The 16,448-nt window shown below is 39.6% G+C and overlaps 1 protein-coding gene and 1 pseudogene across 7 annotated transcripts in view; one reads left to right on the top strand and one right to left on the bottom strand.

Annotated features, from left to right (window-relative positions):
• The window catches only part of TNIK (TRAF2 and NCK interacting kinase), a 380,205-nt gene that overhangs the window by 24,635 nt on the left and 339,122 nt on the right, over window positions 1-16,448 (top strand). Inside the window, exon 2 of one of the 7 annotated variants that reach the window (XM_027583489.2) lies at window positions 1,294-1,334. The exons of the other annotated variants lie outside the window; for them this stretch is intronic. Within the exon in view, the coding sequence (XP_027439290.1) occupies window positions 1,326-1,334 (9 nt within the window). The 5' untranslated portion in view covers window positions 1,294-1,325. The remainder of the gene's footprint in view (window positions 1-1,293; window positions 1,335-16,448) is intronic. 7 annotated transcript variants of the gene reach the window in all.
• On the bottom strand, window positions 6,455-6,794 carry LOC113916705 (annotated as a pseudogene).

Genomic DNA, 16,448 nt, shown 5'->3' with positions numbered 1-16,448 from the left:
TTGAGGACACCATGAAGGTGCATTCTCAAATTTCTATGTGTAATGTTTTGTAGGTTTCCTTTTGAGTTATCAGGACATAGTGTAGAATAAGAGAAATGGGATAATGACCCAATGTTACAGATCTGTTGTTTTTGCTGTTCTGTTTCTGTTTCTACATTCTCAAAAGGAAGGAATGAACCAGTCTTGGGATTTGCCAAAAGGCAAGGTGGAAGTTTCAGCCTGGATGGCAGCTTCCCGATGGGTGACTCTAGTAAGCTTTAACGTCATTTTGCACGTTTGAGTCCTATGTACAATGTATTTGATTTCTCTGTGACTCAGTTTTCTTATCCGCAAAATGTGAATAATGATTTTACCTCATAGAGTTTTTGTGTTAAATGAGATGTGAAACACACACACACACACACACACACACACACACACACACACACTTCTCCTAAATGAAGAAATGAACTATTGTACTGTTTCTTACATAAAACAAAAATGTGTCCTTAAAACTTTTTTCTTCCAGATTTTGAAAGTTAATATATGCTCATTGAAAAAAAAATTGATTATTACGAAACAAGAAGGCGGCGCCTGGGTGGCTCAGTCGTTAAGCATCTGCCTTCGGCTCAGGTCATGATCCCGGGGTCCTGGGATCGAGCCCCACATCAGGCTCCCTCCTCAGCGGGAAGCCTGCTTCCCCCTCTCCCACTCCCCCTGCTTGTGTTCCCTCTCTCACTGTGTCTCTCTGTCAAATAAATAAATAAAATCTTAAAAAAAAAAAAAACCAAGAAGTAAAAAAATTATGTGGTACCAGAGGTAACTCCTTTTACTGTTTTGGCATAGTCTTTTCCAGTCTTTCTGTTTTTAAAAATAATTATATTAAAAGGAACGTACTGGTATGGAACCCTGGACATTTTGGCAATAAAACTCCAAAGAGGCTCAGTATACAAAAATATGCTAGGACCTGGCATAGCTACCACTGTATCCTTTTCACATTAAACATGAAAAACGTTCATCAATATAGGGAATAAATGGAACATATTATACTATCCCATGGCATTTTTAGTGTTAATAATTATTTCCTTTATATCCAGGACAAAAAATGTTTCATTTTGGGCCTTTTAATGAATTCTTTCTTAAATGTTTCGGTCTACAGAGTGGAAACAAGTAGGCTGGACCTAAGTGTGTCTCATTATTACTGAATTTCCTGAAAGCAGAATATTAAACCTGAATGTCTAACTTGACTTGGTTTGACTTGTCATCTTCTGTAACATACAAATTGTTTAAAACTAAGGTCTCATCTTGTTGCAGGGATTTTTATTTAGGTGCCTTCTCCTGTATTCATGATTAAGGTAAGACCTCAAAACTTCAGAACTATTTTTCCAAAGCTGAACTATAAAGGAAATAGAAGAGTCTCTTTATTTACTGCATATTAAATTATTTAGCATTAGATAAAAGCATTTAATTTTGTGCTAATATTAAAAAGCTTAAACTTTTGGTTAAAACGATATTAATTTTTTTCCTGGTTCATATTAAAAATTAGAGTACTTTCGTTGTTTCTCATGATTTTTTTCCCTCAAAATTAGGGGCTGGGGGCAAAATTCACTTGATATTTAATGCGATGCCATTACTGAGAACAGTGTCACAAAACTCAAGTTTCTGGATGGACCGCTATGCATTAGATACTGCTCTTGGCATTTTGCATATTGTTTGGTTGGCAAGATAAATTTTATGATAAATTTTATTATAAAACGTCAATGGTTCTCAAACTTCAGTGTGCATTAGCCTTTCCTGGAGAGTTTGTTAAGTCACAGATTGCTGTACTCAGCTTCTAGAGATTCTAATTCAGTAGGGCTGGGGGGCCATGAGCGGTGGCACACGTAAGCATTTGTATTTCAACGAAGTGATACTGTTGTTGGTTCCAGGGTCCCACGTTGAGAACCAGTGTTATCAGCGGCATAGGAGTGACAAGTACAGTACATTCTAGGACTGGAATGCTGCAAGCCACTCTTGGTCGGGTTGGGTGTATACGGCTTCTGGGGCAGTTCAGGATTTGAGCGTGGCATTGATGAACACGTAGTACAAGATACAAAGAGAAGCTGGAGGAGAAAACAACCAGGCAGGGAACTGTGAGAACAGTGGTGTATAAGGCTTGTTGGAGGGGTGGAGAGACCATCTGAAGGGAGAAAATGGGTTTTTGGCGGGCATTTGTGGGGAGTAAGATTGGACAGGTTGATACAGACTAGACTTTTAAAAGTCTCTTAATATATAGCGAAGGGCTTGTATTATCCTTTGGCTAGTCAAGGGGCTAGATGGAGTATGTCAGAATTTAGGAGGAGAAAATGTATCTAAAAAGCAGCCCCGAGGAACAGCTTGGAATAAAACTGGTGTGCGAGGTGGGGCCAAAAAGAAGAAAGTTTATTTAAAAGAAAAGAAAAAAAATAGTCAAAATAAAGCCTAGATAATATTCTCTTGCGCTCTCTCTTTCCTTCCTCTTTTTCTTTCCTTTTGTCTCTCTCTCTCTGTCTCCCTCTGTCTCTCAACTTCTGAAGGCAATGTGGAGCCAATAAACATTATTGATTAGATGGATGACATGATCAAACTAGTGTTTTAGAAAATTGAGCTGGTAGCATTGTAAAAAGAATTGAAGAGGGCCGAAGGGAGGCTCTTGCAGAAATCTTAGTCTTGAGGAAATAAAAGTTTTTATACAGGGATCGTTACATCCTTAAAATAAATACGGTAGTCAGAATGAAGCAGCTTGCTATGTGGAAGGAGAGTTAAGATGGAGTGTTTCATTTAGACTCTGAGAACTGAACAATAATGTGCAGCTTGTGGCTGTAATAACAGAGCAGGAGCTTGGGAGACAGGTGAAAACTAAATAGAGACGTGATGACTGATGGACGGGTTGATTTGTTCATTTGTGCAATCAGTGATGTTCTAGATGCTGAGCTGGTGGCTAGGGACCCCATGTAGGGAACAGTCAGAATGGCTGTGAGTAGAAGGTCCTGGTAGTGCACAGAGGGACAGAGAGGAATTTAGAGTGTGATACTTGAGAGCAGAAATGAAGGCGAGAGTAAAGGAGAAAGGAGACTGTGGAAGGAATGGTCACAGTCATTACAGTAAGTCAGGACACCGGATCTTCCCACCAAGGCCAGAATTTGAGCAAGGAGGTATTGAGGCTGTGCCAAATGCTACAGTGTAGCAAGAAGGGTAGTTGTACAGAATTCCGGAGGCTGGGCTGGATGATTGGAATGTCCTCCCGGCCCTGCAGGAGTGTTCTCTGGAAGGGAAGGGGAAGTGTCTGTTGTAGAGGCAGGGGGAGGTGAAGGCAGTGGTTACAGTGCAATTTTGCAAGGAAATTTAGTGTCAGGCATTAGGAGAGATTAGGACAGCAGAAAGTTAACATGCTTTCTCTTCTATTCTTAAAGCAAGGAAGACCTTTGGGCTGTTAGTGGGCAGGAAGCAATGGTCCGGGAGAGATAAAGGCATTACCCACTAAAGGACCCCTTGGTCCTCTTCAGTTGCTGGGGACAAAATCCTTGGGAGTCATCAGTGGCCCCTCCTTTTTTCTGCACCGCACATTGGATCCATCAGAAAATCCTTTGGGTATTATATTCCCTTCAAAAATAGATCCAGGATCCAACGACTTCTCACCTTTACTGACATCAGCCAGCCACTATTGTCTTTGTCCTGAATTACTGAAATAGTCTCCTAACTGGTCTTCCTCTTCCTTCCTTGACCTTGAACCTGTCCTCAACAGTGTTCAGAGTGATCCTAACAAAGGTTAAGTTGGATCATGCCACCGTACAGATTTCAACAGGGGCTCCTACTCTTCTACTCACTCGAAGTAAATGCTGAATTCCTTACAATGGCCTTCAAGGCCCTGTCAGGCCGGATCTGCTACCCTCCTGCCCCCTTCCCCTCATTGTTCTGCCTTCATCTACCGTCCTTCAGGTGGGTAGGCTTCAGCCACACCAGCCTTTTTGCTATTCCTCAGATGGTCCAGAATGCTCCTGCCCCGGTCCTCCGAGGACCTCTCTGCTCCAGACATCTGCTTGGCTGCTCGCTTCTTTCAGGTCTTTGCTTACACGCATGTCATCTTTAAGTGAGGCCTCCCAGAACACACTTTCATAAATTGCGACTCCATAGGGCTTGGCATCTTCTAACACTATATAATTTACTTCTCTGTTTTATTTATTGCTTTTCTGTCTCCCCCTGCTAGGCTGTGAACTCCATGAGGGCAAGGATTTTCCCTTGGTTTTGTTCATGGCTACATTCCCAGTGGCTAGAATGCCTCTCGGAAGTGGGCTCTAAATGCAATCTTTAATTAACGTGAGAGAAAGTGTGCTTGGTTGCTGAGGGAGACAGGCCTTAGAGGGTAACAATAGTCGCTACTATATGTTAAGCACCCAACTCTGTGGCAGCTACCCTAATCTGTTATTGTATTTAAATCTTACAACTGCTTTGAACAGTGGACATTCCATTCCATTTTACAGCAAAGGAAGCTGAGTAATGGGAAGGTTTATGAACTTTCACAAGCTTAATAAACTAGCCCATTCTCTTAGATTATGGAGGTACTCTACTATACTTGAATCAGAAAAGGGGATCAAAAGCAGATGGTTTAATGCTAGAAATCAGGGAGGATTTTTCTCAATATCACATTTTCTTGATCCATGTACCCATTTAGGCTGTTTCTATATCTTAACTACTGTAAGTACGTCATCTGTGAACATGGGGGTGCAAAATCTTTTTAAGTTAGTGTTTTCTTTCATTCTTTTTGGATAAATACCCAGAAGTGGAATTGCTGGATCATCTGAAAGTTCTATTTTTAACTTTTTTGAGGAACCTCCATACTGTTTTCCATAGTGGCTGCACCTGTCTTCATTATTCTTGACTTAATTATTTGTCCAGGTAGATGGCCATTCAACACCTGGCTCTTGCTGTTCATTGCCCTCCCCAAATTCAGTGACCTTAACCTCTGCCCCTCCTCAGTCATTGGTACCTGTGGCTGGAGTTGAGGAATCTGTGGCCTTATAAGGAAAGCAGGGCAGGGTTAACAGTGGCAGGATGTGCTGAGAAGGGTTAAAAGTTTAAAGGGTCTAGAGAGGATGGAGCTCCAGTCAAAATGGGCAGAGATTTGAAGCAAGGTAGACTGAATAAAACTCATTCCTGCTTAAAATAGTTTTGTGTGTATTCCAAGATGACTTTGATGTTGAAAAAAAATGTGCATTTTTACATTCATGTTGCTGTTATTTCTTCCTTTTTTTTGATTAAGTAGAACCCATATTGTTCACATTAAACCTTTTTTTTAATATGAAAAAAATTACCAATGGGTTATCTTCTGCATGGAATTTAGGATAATACTATGTAGGTATGGGTAATAAATATAGCATAAGCGATAAATATAATTTCTTAAAATTAGAATTTGTAGATAGTCAAATTATTCATACTTCTCTATTTAGCCAAGAGGTGCTAAAAAGTTGGCATTTATATTAGTGTGAATTAGTGTTACTATTTATAACATTGCTAACAGATATCTGAGAAGAATTATTAGTTTACATACCCATGTTTTAATATTTGGCAGGTTGCTTAAATTGTGGTTTTTGAAATTAGTATATGAATATTAAAAGCAGGTATTGATTTCATTGCTTTTTTCTGAAGCACACAAATTAATCATGTGTAAATTGAATGGGAGTGCATATAAACACAATACACTGATATATATGAATTCAGAGATTTTTTAATGTGAAGAATTTGGTTTTAAATGGTCTGGGTGATTGTAGTCATTTCCTCTATTTAGTAGCTTGTGTAAGGTTTATATAGTGATGTAATAGGTAACTATTCACATATTGACACAGTGCTACACATTGACTGATTTGCACATTGGCTAAAATATCTTCGGCTTTAGCCCTGGAACCTTATAAAAACTGAGGGAAAGTTCAACCTGGCTTAAAATGGCAATCAAAAGCACATATCTTCATTGGAGAAGGAGTGTGATAGACTTCTTGGTTTGCCTTCTCATTTGTGCATAGGAAGATTCTAAGCTTCCAAAGATTTCAACTGCTCAGTCAACCCACCTAAGAGGTATTAGAACACTAATGAGAATTCACTCTTTTATACCAATGAAGAGAATTAATTTGGTTGTTTAAAAAAATTTTTTTCAGAGGCAGGGGGAAATGAGATGTTGGTCAAAGGGTATAGACTTCCAGTTAGAAAATGTATAAGTTCTGGGATCTGATGCACAGCATTATTGTTAGCGATAATGTATTATATACTTGAAAATTGTTAAGAGAGTAGATCTTGAATGTTCTCACCTCAAAAAAGAAACGACAGTGGTAATCATTTGCAATATGTAAGTGTATCAAATCGACACTTCTTATACCTTAAACTTACACAATGTTATATGTCAATTATATTTCAATAAAGCTGAAAAAAATTTTTTTGACTATTATAAAAGATTTTTAACAAAAAAGTTCAATATGAAAATGCACACGACCTGATTTTTATATTGTAGTAAAACAGGTACTATGGAGGGGACATGTGGAAGCAGTTGATTTCTTCTGATGAACACACCCATTGTTTATACTCGCTCCAAGGCTTCTAACATGATGATACTCTTTCCTCGTATTACCACCATTCCAACATTGTTCTGTTGCCCACTAGTTGCCATCTCCACACATTCATCTATCACAAGATTCATAAATGGATCAAACCCCCCACAATATTCCTTGGACATGTCAGCCACCATTGAATTTCAATGACAGTTTCTTGTCCATAAATTTTTTCAACTCGGGAGAGTGAGCTTTGCTCATGGTGTCTACTTGGCAAGCTCAAAGATGCCTCCAAAAGGAATTCGTGGCATCCCTCATGCTCCCCCCGTAGGCCCTGCTGAAAAAATTTTTTTTTAAATGAAAAAAATTAAAAAAAATTTTTTTACTACAGTTTCACTGGACAATGAGCTCTTTAAGAATTAAGGCTAACTAGAGTCCCATATTCTTCATCTTTGTATCTGAGTGCATAGTACAACTTTTGTACATGTTAGATTTTTTTTTTTTTTGGGTAGAGTTGACACACAATAATATATTAGTTTCAGGTGTACAACATAATGATTCCACAAGTTTATACCTTATGCTGTGCTCACCACAAGTGTAGCTACTCTCTGTCACCATACAATACTTATATAATGTCACTGACTATATTCTTTGTGCTGTGCCTTTCATTCCCATGACTTATTCACTCTATAACTGGAAGCCCGTATCTCCCACTCCCCTTCCCCCATTTTGCCCAACCCCATGTTAGATGTTTGATGACTGTGTAATTGCCAAAAGTAAGTTTATTTTCCCATTTTCTGATAGCAGTTCTTAAAAAAGTAGTAAAACAAAAGAAGGTATTTTGAGAGAGTAAAAAGTTTAAAAAATAAAGTATTGAGTTAAAGCAGACACCATTTAGCTAGTTTTTAAAAACCATATAAATATTATCTTCATATTTCCAGTCTGATATACTAATTCACAGAAGTAAATGGCCCAATTAGAAGCAGTGTGTGAATTTGAATGCATATGTATAAAGGTGTGTGTGTATTGGTGGCGTACAATCATGGATACCCAAAAGGCCGATAATAGTATGACCTCAGAGGAAGAATATGCATCAAAGTTGAACTATAGTATTACTTTACGTGCAGTACCATACAAGGGCCATGGAAAGAAATGTGTGTTTTCTAGAGGATAGTTTGGTAGGCTGTCTCCCTAGAGGACACCTCTCACAGGGGTGAATTTACTGTAATGGGTCATTTCTGCCAGGGACCTCACTTTATGTTTTCTGGGTTGTGTGTGTGTGTGTGTGTGTGTGTGTGTGTGTGTGCGCGCGTGCACGCGCATGCACGGGTGGGTACAGGGGAGTGTTCTACATCTTGTATGGAACATTGTACCAATTTATTAATTTATACTGAGAACTGTCACTGTCATTGGCACTCTATATGCAGCTAGAGATGGATACATTAAATAACTTTATTGTCATCATTTCTCAATTTTACATATATCAAATTGTCATGTTGTACACCTTAAACTTACACAAGGTTCTATGTCAGTTATATCACTAAAGCTGGGAAAAATTTATGTGCAACTAGTGTAAGCATTTTTTGGTCCTAAGTGATGGAGAAATTTAATTAGATGTCTAGGCTCGGCCCTGCCTATTTTAATGATGGAAACAGAAACACCAATGGGTGAAGTGGTTTAGACTCATGGCGCCCAGTGGTGGAGCTAGGAACAGAACTCTGACCTCTCAGCTCGGGGTGCAGAGTTCTGTGCTCCAGGCTCTGAGGGGAACTGAGCCTCAGAAATGCCCAGAGACCTGAGCACCACCTTGAGTGTTGCTATTCCTTTTGACTACCTGCCTTCATGTACTGAGCAGATTTATTATTTTTCATATAGTGGCAAAATTAAGGTGAAAGTAAATTTTAACATGAGTTTAGGACTAAATGCTAGAATACAAACTCCCCCAAAGGCAGGGACCAGGTCTGTTTCTTCTGCACCTCCCCCCCCCACCAAAGGCCAGCACCAGACCTGTTTCACCAACACTTACTATGTCATCGTTGAAATAGAACTCTTCACAAATCAGGCATGAATAAGGTAATCACTGAGGACCAGTCTTGGGCAGAAGTCATTGAAGTATTTTGACTACCTGGAAGTTTGTTGTCATTCTCCTTTGGAACTATCTATGCTAAAAGCCATTTTGATTTTACTGACCTGCCTCTTCTTGAGTCAAAACACACTGATGGGGGCGCCTGGGTGGCTCAGTCGTTAAGCTTCTGCCTTTGGCTCAGGTCATGATCCCAGGGTCCTGGGATTGAGCCCCTCATCAGGCTCCCTGCTCAGCGGGGAGTCTGCTTCTCTCTCTCCCTCTGCCTGCCACTCCCCCTGCATGTGCTCTCTCTGTCAAATAAATAAATAAAATCTTAAAAAAAAAACCTACACTGATAGGATAGCCAGCTTATGGGTTAGTGGCACTGACTTCTTTTGTCAGAAAATGAAAAAACTTGAGTGTTTCTGCTTAGGCACTAGCTGCTATAAACTTGCAGTTAAATCCAGTGCCTGAGCTTTGAAGTCAATTCATTTAAAAAAATAGCTAGCCAGATTTTCCATTGATGAGATCATAATAACACCAACAACAGCCATCATTTATTAAATGCTTAGTATATCTTGGACATTGTATGTTACCTCATTTAATCCTCACCAGCGGGGGGAGGGGAGATTGCAGGGCTTTCCCCACTTCACAGACTAGGGAAATGGGGCTTAAGAGACTGACTCAAGATGACACAGCTATTGAGTGGGGGCACTGGGATTTGAACCCAGGGCTTCCTTTGAAAGTTTTTTTTTTTTTATTCTTTTATCCTTAGGCAGAAATCTGGGGCGTTAATTTTTAACAACAGTTTTGTCGAGATGTAATTCACATACCGTATAATTCATCCATTTGAAATGTGTAATTCAGTGGGTTTTCGTGTATTCACAGAGTTGTGCAACCATCATCACAATCATGTTTAGAACAATCTCATCACTCCAAAAAGAAACCTTTTACTTATTAGCAGTTATTTCCCATTTCCCTCCAACTCTCTCCCCACTCCAGCCTTAGGCAACCATTAATTTACTTTCTGTATTTATAGATTTGCCTATAATGGACATTTCATATAAATAGGTTTACATAACATGTGTGAGTAGCTTTGTGACTAGCTTCCCTCACTTAGTATAATAGTTGCAAGAGTCATTCATGTTGTGGCAGGTAGTAGTATTCCAGTCCTTTTTGAATAATATACCATTGTATGGATGTACCACCTTTTTTTTTCCCCCATTCATTAGTTGATGGACATTTTTGTTATTTTCATTTTTTGGCTAGTGTGAATAATGCTGCTGTGAACATTTGTGTGCAGGTATTGTGTGGACACATGTTTTGATTTCTCTTGGGTATAAACCTAAGAGTGCAATTGCTGTGGCATTGGTTTGGTCATGTTTTAATCTCTAAGGTTTAATAGAACCTTGTGGAAGTTGCCAGTGTGCCCCCAATACTTTGAGGTAGCAAAATACAGAAGCGCTATCCAAAGGTTTATGCTTTTTAAAAAAAATTTGATAATCGTGTTTGTCCTCTGTCCCACATAGGAACACTCAATGGAATTACAGAATCTTAGAGGTAGAAGGCAAGTGAGGGGTGACCTAGTATAACTGCTTTATTTTAAAGACGGGGAAACTAAATAAAACTCAGAGACACATGTCTCGGATTGTGTAGCCAGGTAGTGGCTGGATAGGGACCAAACACATGGTCTCTTTTTCTCCGAGGGGGTGACTTCCTTTGGTTAACCTCTCAAAGAGGGAGCAGTTCTTAGAAATGGGGCTAAAGTAAAGATGCTTCGTATATTGTTTGCCGCTGGCTGAAATCTATCTGGAGTGACATTCTAGAACTAGGTCATGGTAATTCTTCGGGATATGCTATGTGGCCTGAGAGAAAGCTTGTCTTGAAAAACATTTTGACTATCGGAAGGGGGTACCTGAGGCCCCAGTGGAGGTATTAGTCTTGGAGATCGTCATGAAAGAGTGTCAGCAAGTGTAAAAGAAATGTAATTGTTGAAGTGCAACGAGCAGTCTGTTTTCAGCAAAGTAGAACGTGAATGTCTCAGAGCCTGATGATGCAGGACATTTACAAATGTCAAGATTCACAAATGGAAATGGAAATTAAAAAAGCAAGGTGTGAGCTGAAAAGCAGAAAGTTAAATGATATTTAAATGTTATAATAACTTTCACATTACCGTCATCAATTCAATAAGTACTAAAGAAATAAGCAAGTATAAAATTTCTCATTGAAGAGAGTGAGGGAAGATGCAGTTGATGGGGATGCAGAAAGGTGGGTAAATCATAATGCAAGGGTTATTTGGTGAAACAGGCCTTTTTCTAACAGATAGATATAAGACATATATTACCAAATGCTCTTCATGCCATCTCATTTTGAAATACTGACTTATTGAATCACTTACTGAATTTTTTTATACATGGAAAGAATGTCTTGATTTTCCAATTTCTTCAGAAATATTTCTTGAGATGTGAAGAGTAGCTTTATTGTTAAACATTTCATGAGATGTTTAAGAGGCTTGGTAATTGAATGAAAGTTGCAAACTCTGAGAAATGTATTAGTTCCTCAGTACATTTTATAGTACAGAGAGTCAGGGTCATTTAAAAATTCAAGCCAATAAATAGTCATTACATGTTCTAACTTAAAGTATAGTGATTTTTAGAATTCAACAGCCACTTATGAGCTATGTACTCTATGTGAGACATTGTGTTTGCCATGAGGAATGCAAAGAATAACCAGGTATCATTTCTACTCTCAAGGAATTTACAATTTAGTGGCTGAAGTAGTATTTTATAAGAACTTTAATAAATGTTAATAGGCACCCTGCCCCTGCTGCAAAGGGAGAGGGAGCGGGTGGAGAAATATATGGAAAGAATAGTAGAAATGCAAAAGGCAGGCTTAGGAAATACAATTTTCCTAATCATCTTGTAAATAAGGATTTACAAACTCTGTCTCCTCCAATTAACATTAAAGATGCTCCATGGAGGCTAAGCCCTATTGAACTCAGGATATAGATTTTATTGTGACCAGATGTATGCAACCAGAGGACATGATGTATGTGGAAAATGCAGAATGATTACTTGTAGAGGTGACTAGTGACAAATTGGATCTTGGCTTTCAATAACAGAGTCAATGGGTATAGCTGATGGAACCTTTGTAAGTTATGCAGTCCATATTCAATTTTTCTGGTTTCTTAATTTTATAGCTGTATTCCCAACCCCGGGATCCAACCCTTTCTTTCTGTCTTTCTTTCTTTCTTTCTTTCTTTCTTTCTTTCTTTCTTTCTTTCTTTCTTTCTTTCTTTCTTTCTTTCTTTCTTTCTTTCTTTCTTTCTCTTTCTTTCTTTCTTTCTTTCTTTCTTTCTTTCTTTCTTTCTTTCTTTCTTTCTTTCTTTCTTTCTTTCTTTCTTTCTTTCTTTCTTCTTTTTCTTTCTTTCTTCTTTCATCTAGGAGAGTCTTCCTGTCTTTTTTTTTTTTTTTTCCTTCCTGACATTAACTTTTTTGGAGTCCTGGCCAGTTGCCCTGTATAATATCCCACATTCTGGACATGTGATGATTTTCTCTTTATTACATTCAGGTTAAATATTTTTAGCAAGAATACTTCATGACTGATGTTGAGTAGTTGTTATCCCATGAGATTGAAGGGTGTAATGTTATGTTGGGCTACTCCCACATGATGAGTGCCAATTTGCTGCCATATGTGCACAATTCAAGAAATAACTTGGACCCCTTTCCAAAAGGAATAGCCTGAGGCATTTGATGGAATTACCTTAGGCCATGAGATGCCAGTTGGTTGGGATGGGAGAGGAGTGTTGGTCATTAATCTGTTCTTACCAACTGCCTGGTATCAGCTCTAGTGATGTCACCTAGTTGCAGTCATGGTTGCTGTGGTCCCAGGGTTTCTGCCCACATGTTCTGAGTCCCTACCATGGCACTAATTTTCTTTGCATTTTTCCTAGTTGCGAGATTTGTTTTTGTTCTTTTAGTTTCATCTATAAGAATCTTTTCATATTGGAAGAAGTAGAGATTCTAAACAGGGAAATGTGTAGGCTGTATTGCCTTATTCCACAAGTATTTATTGGGAGCTTCTTATTTGTCAGGGACTATTCAAAGTACTGGTGGTATAGATGTGAACTAGTCAAAGCCCTGCCCTCATGGGGCTTACATTCTAGTGGGGAGGCCGGTCATAAACAGAGAGATAAAAAGTTTGTAAAATGTCAGGTAGTGATAAGTACCATGATGGAACAGTAGGGAAGTGTGACTGGGTGTGTGTGTGGGGGGAGGGGAATGGGAATGAGGTAAGATGGGCTGAAAGCCTCTCTGAGGTAATTGTGCAAAGGTGTGAATGAGGTAAGGGAGCAGGCTGCAGATGGGAATAGCCCCTGAATGGCCCAGGTGTTCAGATAGAACACACTCTATGTCTGAGGGGGAGCCAGGTAGCTGGTTGGGAGCTGGAAGGCTGTGGGTGAGGGGGACTGGTAGAACACTAGACCTAGGAAAAGTATCCAGTTGTGGTCCACCCTGAGTATCGTAACAGGAAATCCCTGGAGGCTGGAGCTGTATACTCCTGTGTTACTGCCAGGAGAACAAGAACAAAAGACCCTGAAAATGGCTAGCATTAAAATAGACTCTCCACTGAGGTCTCCCACTGAGTCTCATGTTGTATAGAACTGCATTAAATACCATTTGACATTTTTGCTTTGCATTCATAATCTCCAAGGTGATAACACAAGTACTTTAACCAAAATACAAATTAGCAGTGGGTTCCATTCTTTCCAGCTGGGTATCTCTTTACAAAGATGTGCAAATAGTTTTAAATCCTGTAGTGCTGTAAAAGGAACACTGAATTAGGAGCTGGAAGATTTGAACCAACAAACTGGCATGTGGGAAAGGTCTTGAACATTCCTGAGCATTCCCATTTATCACACTGAGAGAAGCTCTCTGGTTGTCTGATGGGGATGCTGGAAGGATGGAATAGGGTGATAGATATGAGTGTGCTTTATCAACTGTGATGCACTCTGCAAGTCTAAGGGATTGTTATCATTTAGACCTTTATTATAGTTTCGTTAAACAGAGGCAGTCTGTTATCTATCTCTCATTTCAAAGGAGAATGAAAAATAGTTTACTTCAAGGTAAAATGCTTCTCAAAGAGTAGAATCTGATCAATGCACTTTAAAGGACCTAATGAATTATTCAGCTGTTCTTCAAACCAGCATATCTGTACTAAGGAAATGATCACTTTTCACTCCCATTTCAGCCTCCTGGAAATCAGCATGCTCTGTGTGAGATCCTATCTGGAGAATCTTCTTGAGTTTCAATGCCAGATTAATAAGTTAGGAACAGCTTTGTGCTTCTTGGAGAAATGGAAAAGTGAGAAAGATTGGTGCAGGTAAATTAGGCAATGGGCAAAGATTCATTGAGTGTCTTACACAGATAAATGGAAAGATAAAAGGATGGATAGGTAGATAGATAAATAGATTAGCTAGTTGGTGCTGTGGGGGGTAGAAAAGTGTGTGAAAAATGGGTATTGGTAATAATTATAGCTGACATTATTAAGCACTTATATGTGCCTGGCATGAACCATCCCTCAAATCAGAGGTGGGAACTAATATTATTATCCTATTTTACGGGAGAGGAAAATACTATTCAGAGAGGTTCAATAGCTTGCTCGAGGTCATACAGCTAGAAAATTGCAGAGCTGGGGTTTGACTTTAGATTTGCCTGCCTACAAACCTATACCCTAAATCATATATGTTCTCTCAAGTTGCATATGGTATCGCTGGAGAGAGAAGAATTGTCTCTGAAGGAAGTTACATCACAATACTGAACTATACATATGTGCAATGGAGAGAAGAAAGGCTAGTACATGGTAGGAATTTAGAGGAAGAAGAGAATGATTTACTGGGGGCCAAACTGCTTATGGGATGCGTGTCTTAGTCTGTTTACGCTGCTGTAACAAAGTATTACAGGCTGGGCAGCTTATAAACAACAGAAATTTATTACTCTGAGGTCAGGATGCCAGCATGGTTGGGTAAGGGCCCTTTTCTGGGTCACAGACTTAGAGCATCTTCACACGGTGAAAGGGACAAGGAAGCTGTCTGGGCCCCTTTAAAAAATAAGGCCCCTAAAAAAATTAATGAGGCTCACTCCCATAATCTAATCACTTCCCAAAGGCCCATTTCCTAATACCGTCACCTTGGGGGTTAGAATGTCAACATTTGGGTTTTAGGGGAGGCTCAAACATTCAGACCACATCAGGAGTTTTGTTGGAAGAGGAGGCCCTTTAGTGGGGCATGGAAAGGTTGAAGGGATTTGAACAGGAAAAGATGAGCAGGAGCTGATGCTCAGGGGAACCAGCCAGGTATCTATGTCCAGGGACAAGTGGGCTGAGGGGCCTTGTCCTTCCTCGAAGGGGAGTTCCAGATGAGGCATGAGGGGAGATAGGATTAGAATGGAAGCCTGAATCTCTGCTGTGAGATAGAGGAGGCCAGACCTCAGAGACTGGATTTTATTCTATTAGCATTAAAGATCCTTCGATGTCTCTGAAGCCCGTGAGATTTAATCAGAGCTGTGTCTGAAGAGAACTCAATTTAGAATCAGATGTAAGGACCTGTTAGAGTTAGAAAAAATTGGATAGGAGTGAAAACATATTTTTGTATGTTATATATTATATATTTATGTATCTCTAGGTAAAAGGAAAAGGAAAATCTGTATTAATTCCTTGAGTTGTGAACACAGGCTATACATACTCTCTCAAGATTGTGTCCAGTCCACATGTGAGGAGAGGGTCAAGGCTATAGAGAGGGAGCCCTCTTCAAGGTATGGTTTTCCTCAGGAGCTCAGCATGGGGTGTTCATGTTCTTAATGCTTTCAGGTTTCCTTCTCGTTTTTGTGGTTTATTTTAGTTTAACTGGACCATTTTCCCTCTGGCCTGCATAATAAAAATAGCTATCATTTATTGAAAACCGTCTATGTTCTGGGAATTCCCAGCAATTGAAAGAACTAAGTGGTATCTCCCTTTTGTTGGTGGGGAAACTGAGGCTCAGAGAGGTTAACAATTAAAGTCACATGACTAGCACAGTAATGGTGGAGTTGGGATTAGAAACTAGCCTTGTCTCATCAGAAAACCCCTTTTCTTCCTCTATACTAGTGGTAGTTAAGAGTATAAACTTAATTGCTGGCCAGCTCTGCTCCCTGGCTTGCTAAGTGCTCTTGGACAGGTTATTAAATGTATGGTTCGTGTTCCATTTTTCTCATGTGTAAAATGGGATTAGTCATAGTGTCTACCTGGCATTATTTTAAGGGCTCAATGAATGGCTCTTTCATGATTAATTTTCTTCTTCTTATTTTCTATCACCAAATCCTTCTGTCGGCTGTAACTTTTCTGGTGCTCAAAAAAAGGCTTAAGTTCTTGCACACACAAAAAAGGCAACATCTTTGAGAATTCATTCTGGTTTGTATGTGTTGATCAGATAGCTCTTTTTCCCTGGGATTTTCTTAACCCGGTTTCCATGTTGATACTATGCACCCTCTCCTCCATGCCGGTCCCAGTCATCGTAAGTTGTTGTTTCGTGCTGTACCCTGGCCACCTGACGCTGGTGAAGCAAGAAGAACTTGATGTTGCCTCACCGTCCCCCTCGCCTTGTCCTTACCAGGGAAGAGCTGCTTTTCCCCACACTGAAGAGTTACTGGAGCTGCCCTACCTTATTTTGACTGTGTGGGGCAAGGATGAACTCAAGTAATTGATGGTTTGAGATTTCTGAAGACGTCACTCAGCAAATTTGAAATAGGCAGTTATGAAACCAGAGAAGCAGGGCAAAAAAGCCACCTACTTGGTTGCAGTTATCAGGAAGGGGG

This window comes from Zalophus californianus, chromosome 1, assembly GCF_009762305.2.
Source record: "Zalophus californianus isolate mZalCal1 chromosome 1, mZalCal1.pri.v2, whole genome shotgun sequence".
NCBI classification, from domain to species: domain Eukaryota; kingdom Metazoa; phylum Chordata; class Mammalia; order Carnivora; family Otariidae; genus Zalophus; species Zalophus californianus.
The sequence above is the reverse complement of the archived record's forward strand: the minus strand, read 5'-3'. Positions and strand labels throughout refer to the sequence as shown.